Source organism: Barbus barbus (assembly GCF_936440315.1).
Source record: "Barbus barbus genome assembly, chromosome: 13".
In the NCBI taxonomy this organism is placed as follows: Eukaryota; Metazoa; Chordata; class Actinopteri; order Cypriniformes; family Cyprinidae; genus Barbus; species Barbus barbus.
Window position 1 is genome coordinate 2654601 of NC_136741.1, and position 21393 is coordinate 2675993.

The 21393-nt window shown below is 37.8% G+C and overlaps 1 protein-coding gene across 1 annotated transcript in view; it reads left to right on the forward strand.

Moving 5' to 3' along the window:
- Positions 1-21393, forward strand: part of LOC306878787 (receptor-type tyrosine-protein phosphatase F-like) — a 188183-nt gene that overhangs the window by 54650 nt on the left and 112140 nt on the right. Inside the window, exon 4 of the mRNA XM_079431314.1 lies at positions 3133-3274. Within this exon, the coding sequence (XP_079287440.1) occupies positions 3133-3274 (142 nt within the window). The remainder of the gene's footprint in view (positions 1-3132; positions 3275-21393) is intronic.

Consider the following 21393-nt stretch of genomic DNA (forward strand, 5'->3'; position numbering starts at 1 on the left):
CACTTCTTTTTGGACTGGAAAATTAAAGTTGCTGTTCAAGAGAGATTAAATTCTGCCAAATTTAGCCACTCATTTAGACTGTCCCCATTACTTCAACCACTCTAAAACCCTGTCCTGAAAACTCAAATACAATGATTAGTTTTCTAATTGGCTGAGAAAGTGTGGACGTCTGTGTCAGTGCTGGGTAGTAACTGATTTTATGTCATCTGGATTATGTAATCAGATTCTAAAAATTAGTATTTGTAATTGCATTATATTACGTTTTAAAATACTCATAATCAGATTACATATTATTCACACACTGGCAGTGAATTATTTGAAATATATTAATTCTCCTTAATTCTTCTTTTTTATCTTAAACATTTTCATTACTAAAAAGCCTATCACTTATATACATTTGGAATAGGGCTGTCAAGTGATAAAAAGTTTCAATTTAATGAATTACATGATGTGGCGATTAATTAATCCAATTCATCACAAATTAATCACACATCAAGTTTGGCTGAGAAATTACCCCTAGGAGGATAATTTGAGAAATGTCTAGTAATAACCAAAACAGTTTGATGTTAGAAATGTAATTTGGGGATGAACTATCCATTTAATGTTTTTTGTTTGTTTGTTTGTGTTTGTTATTATTACTATATATATATATATATATATATATATATATATATATATATTAGTGCTGTCAATCGATTAAAAAAATTAACTAATTAATCACACATTTTTCTAAAATTAATCGTGATTAATCACGCTTAACCCCACCTAACATTCAAGTTTTTAAATAAACAATCTTCAAATGTACACTGTACAAACAACATAAAGACTCCCCAGAGGGGGCTGCCCTCATAAGCTCCAGGCCATGCACATCAGGGCTTTTTGCCCCCGGCCCAGACTCGGGGGAAGAACGAGCGGCGATGCTCTGTTTCTGCGTCTCCCTGTACAAGGAGCCAGTACTTGGAAGGGGCTGCTCCCATCCAGCAGCCACCTGAGCTGGAGAGCGGCGAGGCAAGAACCGCTGAAACGCCACCTCGTTTACGGGCCTCCTGGTACCTGTCGACGACGGTATCGTCGGTATCGGCCAGAAGGTGCAAGCGGGGTGTCCAGAAGGAAGACCCTGTCCTTCTCCTTGATGTCGGACAGGGTCAACCATAAATGTCTCTCTGCTGCCACCAGATCTGCCATAGAACGCCCAATAGCGCGGGCAGTCTCCTTGGTGGCACGGAGAGCCAAATCAGTGGTTCGTCTGAGCTCTGTGATGTCATCAAAGCTCATAGTCTCGCACTCATCCAGCTCCTTAAGCAGATCAGCCTGGTATGCCTGCAACACCGACATGGTGTGCAGACATGCACCAGCCTGACCTGCAGCCATGTACCCCTTGCCTGCCAGCGCTGAAGTTGTATGATGCCACACTGGGGGACAGATAGCCCACGAGCGTCTGTTCCACCCGGGGCATCGCTCTGTAACCGTACTCATTCAAACCCCCCACATTACCGTAGTAATCGGAAGAAGGGATGAAGATGCGGGCTGAAAAAGGTCTCGCCCAAGGTGTGGAGATCGTGAAAGAACGGCGGGCTCCGTGTCGGAGGTGATCGCCTCGCCCGCAGAAAGCGTTCATCTAACCTGCTTGTTTGCGGCTCGGCACGTTCCTTAGCTGCCCAGTCGATCTTTAACTTGGCAACAGCACGAGTCATCACCTCCAACAGCTCCTCATACTGAGGCAACTGAGGGGGAGGATCCCCGGCTCCCTCTGTATCAACCTCCTCAGAGAAAGATAAGTGAAGCGCCGAGTCCGGGGGGAGGTAACCGCCGTGCGGGCTTCCGATCCCGGAGAGCGGCTGCCGAATCTGATGGGTGAGGAAGGAGATAGGGACTGACAATACACACATAGAGCGCTTTGCTGAATGACAAAAAAGCTGACGCCGGTCTCACCGCATGTGCTTTTATACGTACTGGTAATTACGTCACCCCGTCCGTGATGTCTCGCCCATCCATTGGATAGATTGCACACGTTATTCAGTGCCGCTCACGCTGAAGGCGTTCCCCTAGCGTTTTCGGACACAGTTCCTGAAGAGGAACCATATTGTGAATGTTTTTGAAAGAAACCTAAACATAAAGAAGGTAAATATATTAACTAAATATATAAAGGTGAAGAAAACTGATGTTATAGAACTGTGGCAAAAATACGGCCCCTGTTAAAGCTATTCTGTTGTGAAAGCTTATAAGCTGAAACTGAAGTATTTCATTCCAGGGAATGCTGCGCTTGTTTTCAACATCAGTATTGACAGTGCGGGGCTCCAGCAGGGGAGCGCAGGTTGATCTCAATTTGGCAGTCAACCTAAAAACAGAGAAAAGCTGACGGCAACCCAGGCATGAGGGCTCCCTGAGACGACCCTCCTCACACTGTCAACAGAGCTGATTGAGCGTGAACGAGACGGGCTCTGACAGCACCGGCATCTCACTTACTTTAACTCTGTGCCTCACACACCCAGTGCAGTGCATTTATACTGTACAGGAGCTGATCTCTTTAACATCATTGTCATGTAAGACTGAGTGAGATTGTTTCTGACTGGTTTTATCACTTTTTGGTACTCAAGACACTTTGGCTGGTAATTGCTACTTCTGTCATGATTTTGTTAACAAGAAGTAACACTGCCAAAATGACAGTTTTATCATCATTTGCCAACCCCCATGAAACACCATCTTCCATGAAACACAAAATGAGATGTTAGCCAGAATGTTTTTGTCCACACAAGAAAAGTGGATGGTAATTTATACTGTCAAGCCTCAAAAGCAAAAACAATCACCAGAAAAGTAGTTACAACTTGTGCAGTATATTATACAAGCATATTGTACTATACATACTATAGTATGTAATACAAACCATGCAGTAACTTTCAGCGAATGTATTTATTTATTTTTAATTTTTGGATTAGCTATTCCTTTAACTTATATATTATTAGAATTAGCATCATTGGAAGAGATCGCTGATTTACGCCTGCAACTTTGCAGTGTCATATAGACTGTGCCCATGTGTTTATGCATGCAGATCAGTCTGATTGTATATTTAAACAACAATAGATTTTTGATGCTGGAAATATCTAATATCATCTGTATGTCTGTGTGTGTCAGGTAATAGAGTTTGATGACGGCTCCGGCTCTGTGCTGCGGATTCAGCCATTACGGACACATCGAGATGAGGCTATTTATGAGTGCACAGCTACCAACAGCGTTGGAGAAATTAACACTAGTGCTAAACTCACTGTATTAGAAGGTAAGAATACACTCTCTCTTTCACTCTTTCGCTCTCTATCAAACAGCATAGTATTTTCCTATCACTTCATGAAGATTTACAGGTGCAGTTATTTCATTGCATGCATTTTGTGATTAGAAATGGTGCAGAAGTCAAATCAAAGAAGCACTGACTGTCGACTGAGTACTTTTGGTTCCTCTCACACTCATTAAGTGTTGTGCTCATATAATTATTATTTTGAGAACATGACAAACTGGAATTGAGCTGAAGTTAGATTCAGCAGGTGGTCTGACTAACTAGAGTTCTGGTAAGGTGGGTCATGCAAAGAGCTTTTCATGGTATAGTTTCCTTATAACTTTGAGTTTCCTTGTGTAAACACTTAGCTTTGGCAAATATTTACTAGTGTAATGAAGTTACCCTGTTAACCTACACAGTAATGCAGCGGAAAGATCTGATTAAAATCAACTTATAATCAAAACTGACGGTTTATTTTCTTAATACACATATTCTGCTCTTATTATCCCAAAGAAGAAAAACAAATAATATGCAACTCCAAAAGAACTTCATGTCTTCCTGTCAGAATCCAGTCTAGATGAATATCCTGTTTTCGGCACTAAAATATGCCTAATTTCAGCTGTAGAATGGGTTTTGAATACTGTCTCATGTTGACTTTAAGGAAGATAGAGAAAGAGGCAGATAAGGAGGGGTAGATAGTAGGACACAAGTTGTGGGGGGGATTTTTCAGTGACATTTTTTTCTGCAGGTAAAATTGTTATGCCAGTAAGTGGCAACAAGTGACTTACATGTATGTTCATGAGTGAGTCAATGAAATCATTCAATCATCCAATTCGTTCAAAATACTGATTCAGTAATGAGCAGTGTTGGGGTAACGGATTACAAGTAACGCGAGTTATGTAATAAGATTGCTTTTTTTAAGTGACTAGTAAAGTATCGCATTACTTTTTAATTTAGAAGGAAATATCTGAGATACCTTTTCAAATAAGTAACGCCAGTTACTTTGTTTTTGCATTTATTGACTGACAGCTCTCCTGTCTCAATGCTGAGAGAAATCATGCGTAAGTGCAGAGGCGTTGTGTGCGCTGTGTAAAAATTATATCACTGTAAATATGGACATGTATTTACTCATCTCACCTGCACAAAACAGATTCCGTATTCCCCTAAATGAATGAAAGCACAGGGCTCGAAATTAACTTTTTTACTTGGTAGCACTGGTGCGCCCAACTTTAAAAAGTTAGGAGCACCGGCAAAAATTTAGGAGCACCCACCAAAAATGAATGAGCGCCACAACTACAAATTATATATTAACAGATTTCATCTTTACATTCTTAACTTTAATGCAGATTTTAGATTGGTAAATATTAGCTGTCAATCACCCAGTCACTGCTTTCCCTGTCAGGTGACAGAGAGCTAACTACCACGGGAAATGCAAAGGGCTGACGAAGAGAGAAAATTAAAAGAACACTGACAGATTTCTTTCGTAAACCACCTAAATTAATCTGAGTTTGGTTAAACACAGAGAGAGAGCTCCTCTTTGACAAGGATGGTGTATGCAAATTTTACATTCAGCTCGATATTTTCTAGGATTTTATCGATAACGATAATTAGAGTGTGTTATTGCGCTGATCTTATGGACTACCGTGGACAGTTTGATATTATTCATATTCTGTGTGGTGGTCAGTTCACAGCAGTGATAGAAATTAATCTTTTCCAATAAGTTTAAATTGATTTTTACCTTTTATGGTAATTTTACAATTAAGCCATTTTTTTTTTTTTCTAAAAGTGTGCTTAATCATTTGAGTCAAATTCTTACATTTAATCAGTCAATTAGAATAGTAAGACATTTGGTCTGTTATCAAGCAAATTAAATCAGTATCAACAAAACTCATCTTTGAATTAGAATTTTTAATTTCTGAAGTGGCATTTAGATAGTAGTAGTAGTAGTAGTAGTAATAGTAGTAATAATAATAATAATACATTTTATTTATAATGCACCTTTCTTAAACTCACAGTGCTACAACATATACAAACAAAATAACAAATCAACCAAAACTACATAATATCAAAATGGAATCACAGTAAATAATCATAAATGAAAAGCTTTACTAAAAGGATTGTTTTAAGAAACTTGAAAAAAACTTGAAAAAAGCGCACTCGCACTAGTCTAACCTACTAGACTTCATCACGTAATGTATGCGTGCACTCTCTGTAGGTGTTTTGTTTGGTTTTTGCAATATACTCGATAATGTCAAATCGCACACCGTTAAAATTACAATTACGATATTAATCATAGACCCCTACGTGAGCATCCTGACGATTAAAGGCCTTAACGATTGAACCTGATGATCCTGAACATTTTGCCACACACTTGTCCCTGGATTTATTGTGTTTGGCACTCTCTCAGTGTTTAGCCAAGCTCTCGAGCTTAAAATGTGTAGATTCGGTGGAGAATGCTGTTAGTGTTACCTGCAAACTCCGTCCCACAGGGTTTAAAGTGAATGCAGTGCATAGAGCACAGTGCATTTTCATAGCGGAGCCACTCAAAGTCTTTTAACCATTCTCTCCGAATTCTGTACACCTTTTCGACTGGTGGATCAACATTCACCACATGATCGCTATCACCAGCATTTTTTGTAACTTTAGGTGGTTTACAAAAGAAATCTGTCAGTGTTTTTTCATTTTCTTTCTTCTTCAGCCATTTGCATTTCCCGCAGTAACATTAGTTAGCTCCCTGTCACCTGACAGCGGAAAGCAGTGACTGAGTGATTGACAGCTAATATTAACCAATCTAAAATCTGCATAAAATTTAAGCTTGTAAAGATGTTATGTAACATTTGATAGAACGGCAGACCGGTCACCGAAGGCACACAGAAGGCACATAACTGTGAACGTTTTTAGAGAAATTAAAACAGGTCACACTACAATAATTATATGCACTCGCACTGATGCTCCTAAATATATTTTGAGGTCGCACAGATTAAATTATGGGAGCATATGCGACCAAAATGGTCGCAATTTCGAGCCTTGAAGCAGTAAAATGCAAACTCTGAATATTATACAAACCTGCAATAATTAAATATGTTAAATAAGACAAATATAATTTATGTATTTAATCCCATTTTATTAACCAATGTCTTTGCTACTGACCTTTGATGATCCAGTTCAACCATACTAATAGGCCAAAATGCTATTTTGTTATTGAATAGTGTTGAGAACTTACTTTTCCTGCATCATATTCTTCATGCAATTTGCTTGAGCTGCACCCTTTTCTGTACAGACGTGAATTTGTATTTCCTTCAGCCTGACACTTATTCATTTCACTTTTAGTGTGAAAAGCCTTTTATATTTGTCAAAGAATAACTTTTTTGTATTAAAACCAAACAAGCAAACCCTGCCCAGATTTATAAATTAACTCAAAAGTAACGTAACATATTACTTTCCATAAAAAGTAACTAATGTAATTAGTCACTTTTTTAGGGAGTAACGCAATATTGTAATGCATTACTTTTAAAAGTAACTTTCCCCAACACTGTTAATGTGTAAATCAAGTGAATGGATGTATCTGAATATGCATACATCCCTACTACATAGTAAGGACAGTATCTACTATTGACAGAGTATACAATTTTGGATGCAGCGACTTTGAGTGAGTATTTGAATTATTCACTCAACCAATTAATTCAAAACACTGGTTTATTCTGAAATTAAATAAAGTCACTCTTTTTGAGTGAGTAATTTAATCGTTCACTTAACTGAGTCACTGAGGAATCAATCAAGTAACTCTTTTTTTGAGTGAGTCATTGAATCATTAATTCAGCTGATTTGTTCCAAACAGATTTATTAAAGAACAGTATGTGTTATTGCTCAGAGATGCACAGAGGTTAATTTTGCTGTGGCTTTATCTGAATCTATTTCAGTGCAAAAATAGACTGCCATTAATGTGTTTAATATCTAAGTACTCAATATTAATTTTCAGTTTATTGAACTGTTGCATAAAAGTACTTTGTTTGTTTAAATATTAGCTGCCATGTAATCCTGTGCCTAGGGCCGAATTTGTGCTGATATTAAAAACAAACGGTCTTGCTTCTGTGATATTGCTTAAATATATTTTACCAAGGAACTTCAAAATGTTTCCTGCCCTACTGGTGTTTTCTGTTCGATCGCTGGAATCTTGGTACATGCTGACTGAAGGAAACTGTAAGAAGTTCAGCCAGAACAGGCATTTTGTTCTCAGTGGTTTGTTATTCTGCTGATGGTTATGAAGCTTATCAGCCCTCCATCTCACAGGACTGTGAGGGGAAGAAACACACACATAAACACACATTCTGCCACAGGATTGGAACATGTGCAGTGTTCTGATAGCTGCCTCTGTTTTTGGTAAGCCTCGCTGTGGTTCCTCCACTCAAAGCCAGAGTTGTGTGCGTGTGTGTGTTTGTGTTTAAAGATTCAAGTTCATTTCAGGCCACATTTGAGCAGATTACCTGCGCCTGCAGCTCTGATAGAGTGATCTTTCCATGCCTGGCCCTGTGATAATGTGGTAGATTACAGCACACACACACGCAGATAGAGGTGATATGTGTTATTATGTGAGCACGCCGTACACTGCAGCTGGATTCGTGTTCAAACATGAGGAATATGAAGGTGCTGATACTACACGGTGATAAATCTCAGTCCAAACACTGTTCTTAGACAAAGAGCCGATGTGGCTGCTTGCTTTAGTGCACAGTTACAGCTCTACAAATCAGGGTGTCTTTTGTAATATATCTGCACGCTAATCTGGGGAATTGAATTATTCAGTTAGAGGAAGGAAAGTTGTGGGTTTATACGATGCCAAGTGTGTTGAAAGTGGGCCATGTTCTCTCATGCTTTCGGTCCAGTGTGCCGTTATGTGCCACATGTGCACTTGGAGCCATGGATCAGAAGGTGGGTTGAACCTGTGCAGGAATCAGGTTTGTAGGTTAGGTGATACGTCTGCGATCTCTTTATATCGGGAACATCATTTCTCACCCTCAGCGTTTACCTCAGTGTTCTCATCCACAGACTAGCAGAATTTTCTTGGCTGGTTGTTAGCAAAGTGTTTTTCTCAAATTTGAGCAGTGTGTATTGACAATTGCACACTGGAACACATGGTACTAATTAGGGGTCGACCGATATGTGTTTTTCAGGGCCGATGCCGATACCGATTATTATAGACCAAGTAGACCGATAACCGATATATTGAACCGATATATATGTCTGGTGTAAAAATGAAAATGAATGTCAAAATTAAGAATAACAAGGGCTCTGACAAAAACGGCCTTCCCTAGTGTTGGTTGCACTTCTTACTTTTGTCTTCCCCCATGCATCCATCTACAATAAGGGTAATATATAAAGAGAGAGTTAAAAGTGGGGCCACTGCATGCTTCATGATTAAGCCTATGAATACTAAATACTAAAGCTAAACAGCTTGGGGAAATGTAAGTATTTGTCTTCAATAATTTACATGTTAGAAATGTATGTGTAATAGCATAACCTCTCATAATTCTTCATTAATTATTTTCGGTTGACTAAATCATAACCTACAAGAGGTGACTATTCAATTCATCATTTAATGCACATCTGTTGATTAATTTAAAAAGCGCAATGTATATAATACGTGTAAATAATTTCATTGTCTTCATAGCTCCATTGTAGAAGTTGCGAAGAAGACCGCAACTATTTTAATGAAACTATAACACTAATAGCCTGTTATAGGCTCACTTGGTTCAATAGCCTATTGAAATGTCCCAATTTCCGTCATCCTAATCTTGGCCTATGTGACAGTAAATTAATCTTGGCCTATGTGACAGTATCTTAGTCTTGGCTTATGTGACAGTAATTTCCATTAGTTTTCATTTACAGAGCAGTGCAAATGAAGGCATAAAACATTAATTTAATTTATCTTTTAATCAAATGAGAGTTGAACTCTATTTTTTGGCAAACAAATGTGTTTACTATTAAAATTAAATCATGGAAGAAATAGCGTATTGTGTGATTGTTCTTTTAAACAAAAGTTGTAATAATTGTAGTAGCATTAGTAAATAAACCGAACTTTTATTTTGACGGCCATGAGGACCATGAGGACCTCTTAAGTTTCTGTAGCCTATTTATGATATGACGATCGTTTTACTCAAACGAAACAGTCAAATGCTCATGAAGTAACTCTCAGAGCAGTTCTGGGGATGATGTTCATGTATTTATGTCCTCATTTAGTGACATGGCAGATGCGGAAAACACCGCGAGCGTCGCGCACTTCAGTGTGTGTGTGTGTGTGTGTCAAAACCGCGCGTCTGTGCCTTTCACATATACAGAGACACGCCGAACATGCAGAATTCATATTTAAATAGTCTTTTTGCAGCTTAATGTTTACAGATAGTCCATATCATGAGTCGATTTAAGTGTACTGACCTACTTTTGATTAATTAATCCAAACTTTGACTAATTCCGTGACTCCGCGTTATACAGTAAATTCCATATGACTGGATTCCGCGATTCCCCCTGCGTTTCCCCCATCTCGGAAACCATAAATAGATAAAATTGAGGTTTTTACAACTTCAGTGTAGTGGATTGTAATTTATTGCAACTTGTGCAAGGTCTGCTGCTGCCTTTGAGAGATAACTGATGCGTGATGAAGCAGCACCAGTTAGCAAGTGCTTTCGGTGTGAGAGTGCCTTTAGTCTTCCACGTTGATTGGTCGGACTCCTGACTCTCAACAAATCAGATGCGCGGTGAGCGGAGACTGCTCTAGGCCACAGAGTGGTGAGTTCCGACAGGCTGCATCAGAGCCAAATAGCGCGTTTCAAAATTAAATAATTTTATCGGCACATCGGTTTTGAAAATGACCGATGCCGATTATCATAAAAAGGCTTAATATCGGTGCCAATAATCGGCCAGGTCGATAATCGGTCGACCCCTAGTACTAATCAAGCGTGAAGATAAAGCACAACACAACAATAAGAATAAATCAGCACTAATTAAGTTGCTTCTGTTGAGAGTTTATTCATTGATGTTTTATTTTATAATCAAGTCTTCTCTTCTTTGAGCCTGTTCTCCTCTTTCTCTTCTATTCACATGTAGTTTCTTTTCTTGTCTCGTCACCTTGTTTCTTTTCTCACCTTGTCTCTTCTCTCATTTTTTTATCTTTTCTCATTTGTTTCTCATTATGTTTATCTTTTCTGTCTGTGTATCATCTCATCTTTACTCATTTGTTATCATTCTCATTTTTACCCATTTTGTTTCTCTTCTCTTCTCTTCTCTTCTCTTCTCTTCTCTTCTCTTCTCTTCTCTTCTCTTCTCTTCTCTTCTCTTCTCTTCTCTTTTCTTTTCTTTTCTTTTCTTCTCTTCTCTTCTCTTCTCTTCTCTTCTCTTCTCTTCTCTTCTCTTCTCTTCTCTTCTCTTCTCTGACTGTAAGGCTTGAGTACTGATTGTGACTCAACATGATTTTGCGGTTCTTCCTTTGAGTTTTACAGTCCTGTTCTTGCTGTTATAACAAATGATTTCACCTGAATGCCAAAGAGAGTCTCACCCAAAGGGATTTCACTGCAATGATCAGCATGCTAAATCTGAACTCAAGAAGAGCAAGGTCTTTTCAAGATCTCCTGAAAATGCACTGCATGTTCCACCATGGAATGAAAAAAACTCCTCTTGGTTTATTTTCCCAGAATGACAGGAAGTGTCAGCTGGAGCGCTGCAACTTATAAGTGACATAAATGTAAAACTTGTACACAGACGTCTCCCCTGACAGAAAGCCAATATATAGCATCGCTTCCCCTGCATGCAAATAGGTGAGAGGATTCAGACAGGTAATTCTATCCCATAGACATTTGCAAATGTATTTCTCTCACTAAAGTCATTCCTTATCGGCAAACATGCTCCGCAGACAGACTCCCGTCTGTTTACTTCTCCCTGCCGCTTACCTGCTTACGTCTTGAAGCTGTTAGAAAGGCCTTTCCAAAGATCAGCTAATGCGTATAACAGGGCAGTGGGCAGAAATGCCATTTCCATTTTGGCGTTTCATACACACACAGTTGCTGATCCATGACATAGGTTTAGTTTCCAGTGGTTGGCAGTGGCCCAGTCCCCCACTGAGCTGAGTTAGAATTTAGCAAAATATCAATTACTCAGCTCTCCATCAGTGGTGTACTGCAGCAGAGTAAACACACACCTCCTTCCTCAGTATCACACCGGGCTACCTGCCATATCCACCTGCAGGAGACATTTAACACTACATGCAGCTAAATTCACCATCAGAACACTGCATGTGTGTGTGTGTGTGTGTGTGAGAGAGAGAGAGAGAGCATATGTGATGGTGGTTTGGTAAAAGCTGCCTGTTTGCACAAGCTGGGCACAATAGATTTCTATCACGATATCTATCACAATAGATTCTTTCTTTCTTTCTAAAAATTCTTCTTTCAAAGAGACAAAGTTGTATTTAATCATTTGAATTCAATAATTTTAATCCTATCTATCTATCTATCTATCTATCTATCTATCTATCTATCTATCTATCTATCTATCTATCTATCTATCTATCTATCTATCTATCTATCTATCTATCTATCTATCTATCTAACATTAGCCACATTTAAATCAAGACTCAAAACTCATCTGTTTAACTGTGCATTTGAATGAGCACTGTGCTATATGTCCGAACTGACAATTTATTTTATGTATAATCATTTTCTTTAAATGTATTTTAAATCATTTTCTATATCATTTTAAAATTCCTTGTTTTTATTATTCTTATTTCCATGTTTTTATTGATTTTAATGTCTATTTCACTTTCTTTTATGTAAAGCACTTTGAATTATCACTGTGTATGAAATGTGCTATATAAATAAACTTGCCTTGCCTATCTATCTATCTATCTATCTATCTATCTATCTATCTATCTATCTATCTATCTATCTATCTATCTATCTATCTATCTATCTATCTATCTATCTATCTATCTGTCTATCTGTCTGTCTGTTTGTCCGTCCGTCCGTCTGTCTATCCATCTGTCTGTCTGTCTTTGTTTATATGTGCCATTAAATATATAACACTGTAGTAAATATTAGCATTTACTTGCCTATATTGAAAAAGGCCACACGAGGACACAGTGCTCCCAGCCAGCAAAAACTTTCCAAATATGTCATGAATATTCCATGCATCATCCAGTCCTAGAGTGTATGTGTTTGCTGGTTGGTTAAAACCCATCATTTGCACATATGGCAGTTATGTGAAATCACTGTTGTTGTATCCACACTACAGAGCAATTATAAGCCCAGTGCTTCAGAGAAAGAAAGAGCCAGATGGGAGAACAGACAGAAGGTGCACCTGATGCTGGAGGAAAGAGTTGGTGACTGATGTCTGTGATCAGAATGTGCAGCGTAATGAAATATGAATGATGTAGAGCACTCACCAGCTCTGTATGAGGAGGACTTTTTAATAGTATCCAGTCCTATACGTGCATGAACACATATGCACATGCTGCTGACTTAAGAATATGCATTAATCAGCATTACATATAATAATAATAATTAGCATTACATTTGAATGAGCACAGACCTTCATATATACCGTCTTCTGCTTCAGATGTTCTCTTTCCAGCTGGTTACTACTCTTTATAAAGTACTGGAAGTATTGCATTAATGTGATGTATCAGTTTCAGATTTGGTAGTTATACAATATTATAGGCTACCATGATACTGCATGAGTGTAATATTCATATACCATTACAATCAAACGCAGGAAATGTACTTCACAGTGCATTTTTAAAAAGCTATATCCACAAAAACATGTTACCATGGTACAGACATATAACTCAAGCTGATATGGCTCATTAATTCAGTTGTTTATTTGTTTGTTTTCTTTGAAGTTCAGAATGTCAAGCTAACCTTCACCTCATTCTTATTAAACTGCCACACTGTATCTGTGTCTTCCTCGCCGCTGTAATCTCTCTGTGTTCGTGTGGATGTTGTTTGATCCAGATGAGAGGCACAAAAATGTAGAATGTTTGAAATATTTTCCTCTAAGCATTTCGATTCTCTTCTCCACCTTAAATTGATCTGAGACCGGCATTTGAATAATTGACACTAGAGGTGATACAAAAGAGGAACACTTGTCATTTCACTTGATGTTGGGACTAAATATACAGAAGAAATTTGTGAAAAAAGATAGCATTTATTTTACTCTACTTCTACACATACCATGTATTATTGAAATGAAAAAGTTTGCACATTAGAATTTTCTTTGGATGAAGAGCTATGTATGCTATTTCAATCAGTCTTCCTCGGAGACATCACATCTAAGGCTTCATCAAAGCATGAACTTTCTGACTGAGTATTTGCATTAAAGTGAGAGCTCAGCCAAAAATAAAAATTCTGTAATCATTACAGAATTTTGAAATCATTACATGACTTATCTTTCTTCTGAATGTTTCAGCTGTCATTGAAGTTCAAAACAAAATGTGTGTGTGCGTGTGTGTGCATTTAATACACCATAATATTTTAACATAATTTATTTACTATTGTAGTTTTCAATAATATTTTGAATTAGATTTTTTTTTTTTTTTTTTTTTTAAGTTATAGTTTTAATTAATGGTAATTACCCTGGTTCCACATAAAAAATTAAGTAATAAAGATTTTAAACAATGATAGCACGTGATAGTGAAAGAGATGCAGAGATCTTCTTTATGAATATGCAATATTCCTGTGTTATATTAAAATATTTATGATTAATCATTATGTTGCCTAATGGAATTCCGTATGGCAGTGACGATAGAGCCTGAATTTAATTAATGTTTTATTGGATCATAAATTATAGTTAAAGTCTTATTGCTTGTGAGAATGTCATGCTTCTTAAATGGTTACCAATTTAATATGTCATGCTAATCTGGGAGACATGTGACAGATGTTAATGATGGTGAATTGAAACTGAGTTATAGGCATATGTGTGTGTATGATGGGTTTTCTTCATCAGGTTTTAGGCCATCCAAGCACTTGACCCCTGAGAAGAAATTTTGTATTTACATTGGTCAGTAATTTTAAATTCTCAAATTGTTGAGCATTTTAGCCATAGTCATGAATTAAAAAAAGAGCTTCAAATTGGTTTAATTTACCTCAGGATGTGTGAGGTATGATCTCATACCACAGACCGCGGCTTAGCTGTTTTACGCTCAAAGCGATGGTGTCACTAAATGCAGAAAGAGATCCTTCAAAATCCTGACTGATTTTAACAGTATAAACTGCTTTCCTACTAACATGTACAATCTCACGTATGTTTAGACCCTCAGGCCAGAGTGTTGCAAACAGTACAGTTGAAACTCACGGACTAGGGGTCGACCGATATGTGTTTTTCAGGGCTGATGCGGATACCGATTATTACAGAGCAAATAGCCCGATAACCGATATTTTGAACCGATATATATGTCTGGTGTAAAAATGCAAATTAATGTCAAAATTAAGAATAACAAGGGCTCTGACAAAAACTGCCTTCCCTAGTGTTGGTTGCACTTCTTGCTCTTGTCTTCCTCCATGCATTCATCTACAATAAAGGTAATATAAAGAGAGAGTTAAAAGTGGGGCAACTGTATGCTTCATGATGAAGCCTATGAATACTAAATACTAAAGCTAAACAGCTTGGGGAAATGTAAGTATTTGGCTTTAATAATTTACATGTTAGAAATGTATGTGTAATAGCATAACCTCTCATAATTCTTCATTAATTATTTTCTGTTGACTAAATCATAACCTACAAGAGGTGACTATTCAATTCATCATCTAATGCACATCAATTGATGAACTTAAAAAGTACAATGTATATAATACGTGTAAATAATTTTATTGTCTTCATAGCTCCATTGTAGAAGTTGCGAAGAAGACCGAAACTACAACACTAATAGCCTGTTATAAGCACACTTGGTTCAATAGCCTATTGAAATGCCACAATTTCTGTCATCCTAATCTTGGCCTATGTGACAGTTTCTTAATCTTGGCCAATGTGATAGTAATTTCCATTGGTTTTAATTTACAGTGCAGTGCAAATAAAGGTATAAAACATTCATTTAATTTATCTTTTAATCAAATGAGAGTTAAACTCTATTTTTTGGCAAACAAATGGGTTTACTATTAAAATTAAAACATGGAAGAAATAGCGTATTGTGTGATTATTCTTTTAAACAAAAGTTGTAATAATTGTTGTAGTAGTATTAGTAGATAAACAAACTTTTATTTTGATGGGTTGCCATGAGGACCTCTTAAGTTTCTGTAGCCTATGTAGGATTTGACGATCGTTTTACTCAATTGAAACTGTCAAATGCTCATAAAGTAACTCTCAGAGCAGTTCTGAGGATGTTGTTCATGTATTTATGTCCTCATTTAGTGAGAAGGCAGATGCTGAAAACACAGCGAGCGTCACGCACCTCAGTGTGTGTGTGGTAATCAAAAGTGCGCGTCTGTGCCATTCACATATACAGAGACACACAGAACATGCTGAATTCATATTTAAATAGTCTTTTTGCGGCTTAATGTTTACAGATAGCCCATATCGTGAGTCGATTTAAGTGTACTGACTTACTTTTGATTAATTCATCCAAAGTTTGACAAGTTCCGTGACTCCGCGTTATACAGTAAATTCCATTTATATGACTGGATTCCGCGATTCCGTCTGCGTTTCCCCCATTGCGGAAACCATAAATAGATAATATTGAGGTGTTTTGCAACTTCAGTGTAGTGGATTGTGATTGATTGCAACTTGAGCAACGTCTGCTGCTGCCTTTGAGAGACAACTGATGTGTGGTGAAGCAGCACCAGTTAGCAAGCGCTTTCGGTGTGAGAGTGCCTTTAGTCTTCAATGTTGATTGGTCGGACTCCTGACTCCCAACAAATCAGATGGGCGGTGGTCAGAGACTGCTCTAAGCCACAGAGTGGTGAGTTCCGACAGGCTGCATCAGAGCCATATAGCGCATTTCAAAATTAAATAATTTTATCGGCACATCGGTTTTGAAAATGACCGATACGATAATCATAAAAATGCTTAATATCGGCGCCGATTATCTGTCGACCCCTACACATGTTCTGGTCATGTTAAATACCACAATCAAAATAACAAAGTACTTTATTTTTGTTTTTAATACACACAAATGTTTATTTTATTTTACTTTATTCTTTTCATGTTACTTATATAGTGTATCTTAATTTTTTTTTTTATTACTATTAAATATGCGTACAGGCTGTGCAACAAATATTGACACTGGACTAAAAATTCTTCATAATTTTTTGCAATATAGTTTGGAGTTAAATGTGACCCAGGCGTGTACTCTGCAGCTTCCTGACCCATAATATGTAATTCTGCTCTGCGTTCTGCTCTGATTAGATGTAGATGTAAATGTTTATGCTGAAGGTGAAAGGCTGGTTCAGGGTTATTTACAAATCCTGCGTGTCTTGCTCTTAGTCTTTGCTATCTTTTATTCGAGGTCATTCTGCATGGCTGGATGGTATTGTTATGATCATCCTTTTGCTCTTTTGAAACCCTTGTTTCAATCCTTTGAGCAAATAAGAAAGTAGAAATGGAAGTTCAAAGACACCGAGATATGAAAGGGAGTACAAGGCTTAGAGGAGAATTGGTTCATTTCTGTGCTAGCTTAGCGACACAGCAGTGTGTGAAGTAACCACAACAGGACTAGTAATTTGCCCTGCTGGGGTGGAATCGGTCTGGCAGAGAAGCAGTTTATTATGGAGGCAGATAGCCATGTATTCGTTCAATTGTTAAACTGTATAACTGAGACGGAATAGCCTAGAAATGGACCATGTCCTGGCCGATCGACCGGTAAACTAACTCATTGTCTGCAGTGAAATATAAACAGTCTAACATGTTAAATGAATTACTGTAGTAAAACAAATAACACCTGCATTCAAAACGACATTGCATTAGTTCATGTATCATTCATGCCTTGTGCATGTTTGATTATTGAATCTTTTGCCTATAGTCTACACATTTAAATCCCCCAAATCAGCACAGAAAATGTGACTCGATGTAACTGTTTAGTTTTGCAATGAGAATATTCATGATTTCTTAGTGCAAGAAACCCACATGCCACATGACTGTTATATGAGATGCCATTTAAACCGTTGCACATGTAGTGTCTAATTTCTGCATGCCAGAAAAGAATGTCTGTTTCAGAGGCGCCAGTGTGGTGCCATGGTGGAGTCCTGATCTCTGACCTGGCCGTCCACCTGCCCGTGTGTTCTGTTCTGTAGATTCAATTAGAGAAATCTTAAGCTCTAAAGTTGAATACATGTTCTTTTCAACAGCAGAAGCACATCCGAGATTTATTGTCTTATTTACGTACTGTCAGGCAAGAGTCCACAATTGTAAATGTCAAAATAATAGTTTTATTTTATGTGTAAATAAAGTCGTCAGAAATATACAGTCTGAGTGATGTGTTGAATTTTATCAATGACAGATGTTTACATTATCAATGACCAAGATTTAGCTTGTAAATAAAGTAATTGTAAAGGTCAGTTGTGATTTTAATGCATCCTTGCTGAATAAAAGTATCTTACTGGCATCAAATTTTTTGAACAGTAGTGTGTATATATAGTGGGTAATAAATATTTTTACACTTTAAAAAAAAAAATTATCAAGACTATTACAACTGCTGCTGGTCCACTGTCTTTACTTTCAAGAAAGAAAAACCCAGAATTGTACATTCAGGTCCTTGATAACTCTGTTAGCGGTCACTGGCTGTGTGATTCAGGCACAAAGAGATTCAGTCCCCTCTCTTCTGTGTATTTGATTACCTGGTTACTGTAGGGAGATCCTGTTACTGCAGCGACTGTAAAAACACATCAAGGCTTTCAAACATACATTACACGCTACAGCACTGCCCACTGTTCATGAGCACAAAGTGAAAGAAACTCTATAGGAGTCCTTTGAAATTCCACGTGCTTTTTCAGCGACTTATGTATTAGTGGTGTCTTCTGCTAATTTACAATGTAGAGAGGGTGTTAACCAGAGATGGCCTCGAGCACATGAAGATCATCACAAAACAAGTGTACTTGGTAACATAGCGTGTTATATAAGGAGCAAAGGAGAAGCATGCAGCTAAGCATGCTGGGTAGTTAACGCTGCACGTCGCCACTAAAGCTCGTCATTAGACAGTGTGTTGCCGTCAGCCCTGAGGCTTTCTTTATCTCTCTCTCTTTCTCTCTCATTGCTCTACCTTTTCTGTCCTTCTGCACTCTGTTCAAGGATGCATACCTGCAGACGTGCTTCGTCTCGCTTTGTTATTAAACCATTACATAAAAATAACATCATTGCAAAATATGTTTTTGCAGCTAACGTTCTGCAACAGTTTTTGAAAGCACGAAGGATGAAGAATCTGTGTTTTGCACTGCAGACGTTAAGCTGCATTAAGAACATTGTGATTATATTCCTTTCCTGATTCTAATGAACATGGCATTTTTTTCAAGGTGTATTTTAGGTGTTGGCTAGGGATGCTCCGATCAGGACTTTTGCAGCCGATACCGAGTACCGATTTCTTGTCATGGTGATCGGCCGATATCGATGCCGATTCTGATGCTTCAAGCTTTATATAACATATGTAATAATGTTATATAAATAATCACAAAAATTATTCCTTATACAGTGAATTTTAATATTCCTTTAAAATGGTGTTTATGCATAACATGTGTATCAGGATACTCAATATAAGACAAAAATAAATGCAAACAAAATGTTTCTGATGCAACCCAAGGCAGAGATGGGCTTGGACTCGAGTCGCATGTTTATAGCCTTCAGACTTGACTTGACCTGAAATGACTCCAGACTTTACTCGACTCGAGGAAAAGGACTTGTGAAGATTTAAAAGCAACTCGAGTCTTTTATCCTTAAATACTTATATAACTGATTTTTAAAAGGCGGACCTCATCCGCACCCTGCCATCCATCCGGACCGCGAGCCGTAACAGCAGCACCATTTTAAGTGAGCAGCATGTCAACAGCGGAGCGATTCACATAACAAGCGCTCAGGGTCGTTTATGGTAAATATCTTTCAGCGCTATATACTCTAGTATTTTTATCTAAAGCTAAACACGCTTTATTCGAGCCCTTTCAACTCCGTGCGCTTTCTCTCTCTCTCCGGACGTGCGTCGGCACCAAGTTCAAGAGCTGCCGCAGTTATTTTAACAACGTCAGAAACATGGTGAGAGGCAAAATTATAGATTATTTTCACTAAAATACAGCAGCAAAAAAAAAAACAATGCTGTAAATATAGTTATTTTTCTTACTATCTATTTATCTATCTATTCTATAACCTACGACTCAAACCAGATGTAACAAGACGTTTACTGATCTACATTTAGCATCATTAATCTGTAGGCTAAGTACATTTATATATATTTAAACACCAATATGGAGAAGTCTGATGTAACTTATAAGGTTTAATACTGTTCAATATAAGACTGAAGAGAAAAAAAGAAATAGAAACATTAAAACTACTGAAAGAACAAAACGGAGTAGTTTGATCGCGGTTATCCACGGGCGCTGCGGATAATCTGCAGGTCGGGTAATAAAAAATGCATTCTGATTATTTGCGGGTGGGTCGCGGGTGGATAAAATAAATCATAAATGATGCAATATTAACTACATTTTTCTAAAATAATTTTTTTCATTAGGCAGATGATTTAATTTTTGTGTGTGTGTGTTCGCCTGATCGGGAAGTTGCAGTGACAGAAACGGTGACATTCCAGATAAAGTTTAAAAGGAGTAAAGCCTCTGTTAATGCTATTGAGTAGGCTAATATGGCCAAAGAAGATATTATGTTTTATAAATAAATCTTCATAGAGCAGCTGCGATCAGCTCCAGTGACCGTGCCGTAAAGCCTGGGCTCTGCAGACACGTGCAGTGATGCGCAGATCAGCTCTAACGTCACTGAATCTGCTGTTAAAAATGAACCACCCATTCATCATATCATCATGCAAAACATACATGACATATAACGAATTTTTCATTGTTTCTCGAAATGTCATAGTATTTCCACACTGGCGATGACTTGCAGCATATGTCCCTACGTATCATATACGTCGTCACGCGTTGACATCATCAAATTGCGATCGGTTCGTGAGATCGGCCAAATGTATGAGTACCGATCGAGTCATAAAATGTGATTATCGGCCGATACCGGTCGATCGGAGCATCCCTAGTATTGGCTGATCCTTCAGAAGATTTGTGCGGTTATATAACCTATTTAATGGGTGTGTGTGGTTTTGTCCTGTCTCAATGCGTGCCACAGGAGAGCTGATGTGTTTGGAGTTTCAGACACATTTGTATGCTGCAACTATTAGCCAAGAGAAACTGCAGTTTATCTTACAGCAAACAGGCCATGCACACACACACACACACACAGCTCCGCAGGGATGCCGGGGCCTGATAAAGAAGTAATTAAAGCTGCTGGATTTCTTATTTCAATAATAACAACTTATTTACCAGATATTTTTTTTCTTTTTCCCTACATACCGCTGACATTGAAAAGTATTTGTTCATTTATTATTGTAGTTTGTTTATCGATGTCCTAATTTGTGTCAAGGAAATTTTGCATCTTGTTTTGAATTTCCCCAGACAGACTAAGGAAGAATTGGAGACTGTATCACTGCTTTCCTTTCAGGTCAGCCAAACATCCCAATCCAAACCAAACCAATTACATTGCATGCACTGTAAATAATAATAAAAAATAAATAAATAAATAAAACCACTATTGTTGCAATTAGGTATTACAATTTAAAATCATGCATTAGAATAACTTTAACTTTAAGTCCCCCTCAAGTCACTAATTTTATCCCTTGAAACTCGCCTTTGATAATTAAAATTACACATCTAAACCTTTTTCCCCCGTGGAGGGATGGCAGGATTGACAGAAGCAATTTTCGGGGTGAGGAGAGCAGGACGAGGCCACGTCTTCTGACATCACTCTCTCCAGACGCCTACATCACTGTCACCGTCACTTTATGATGTGCTGTTAGACAGGAGACAGCGAGATTATGTTTCCTTCAGGTCCTCCTGAGGGGTTGGTACACCCTGATCCTTAATAGTGGCGAACAGTTTCTCATCACATATGTGCAGTAA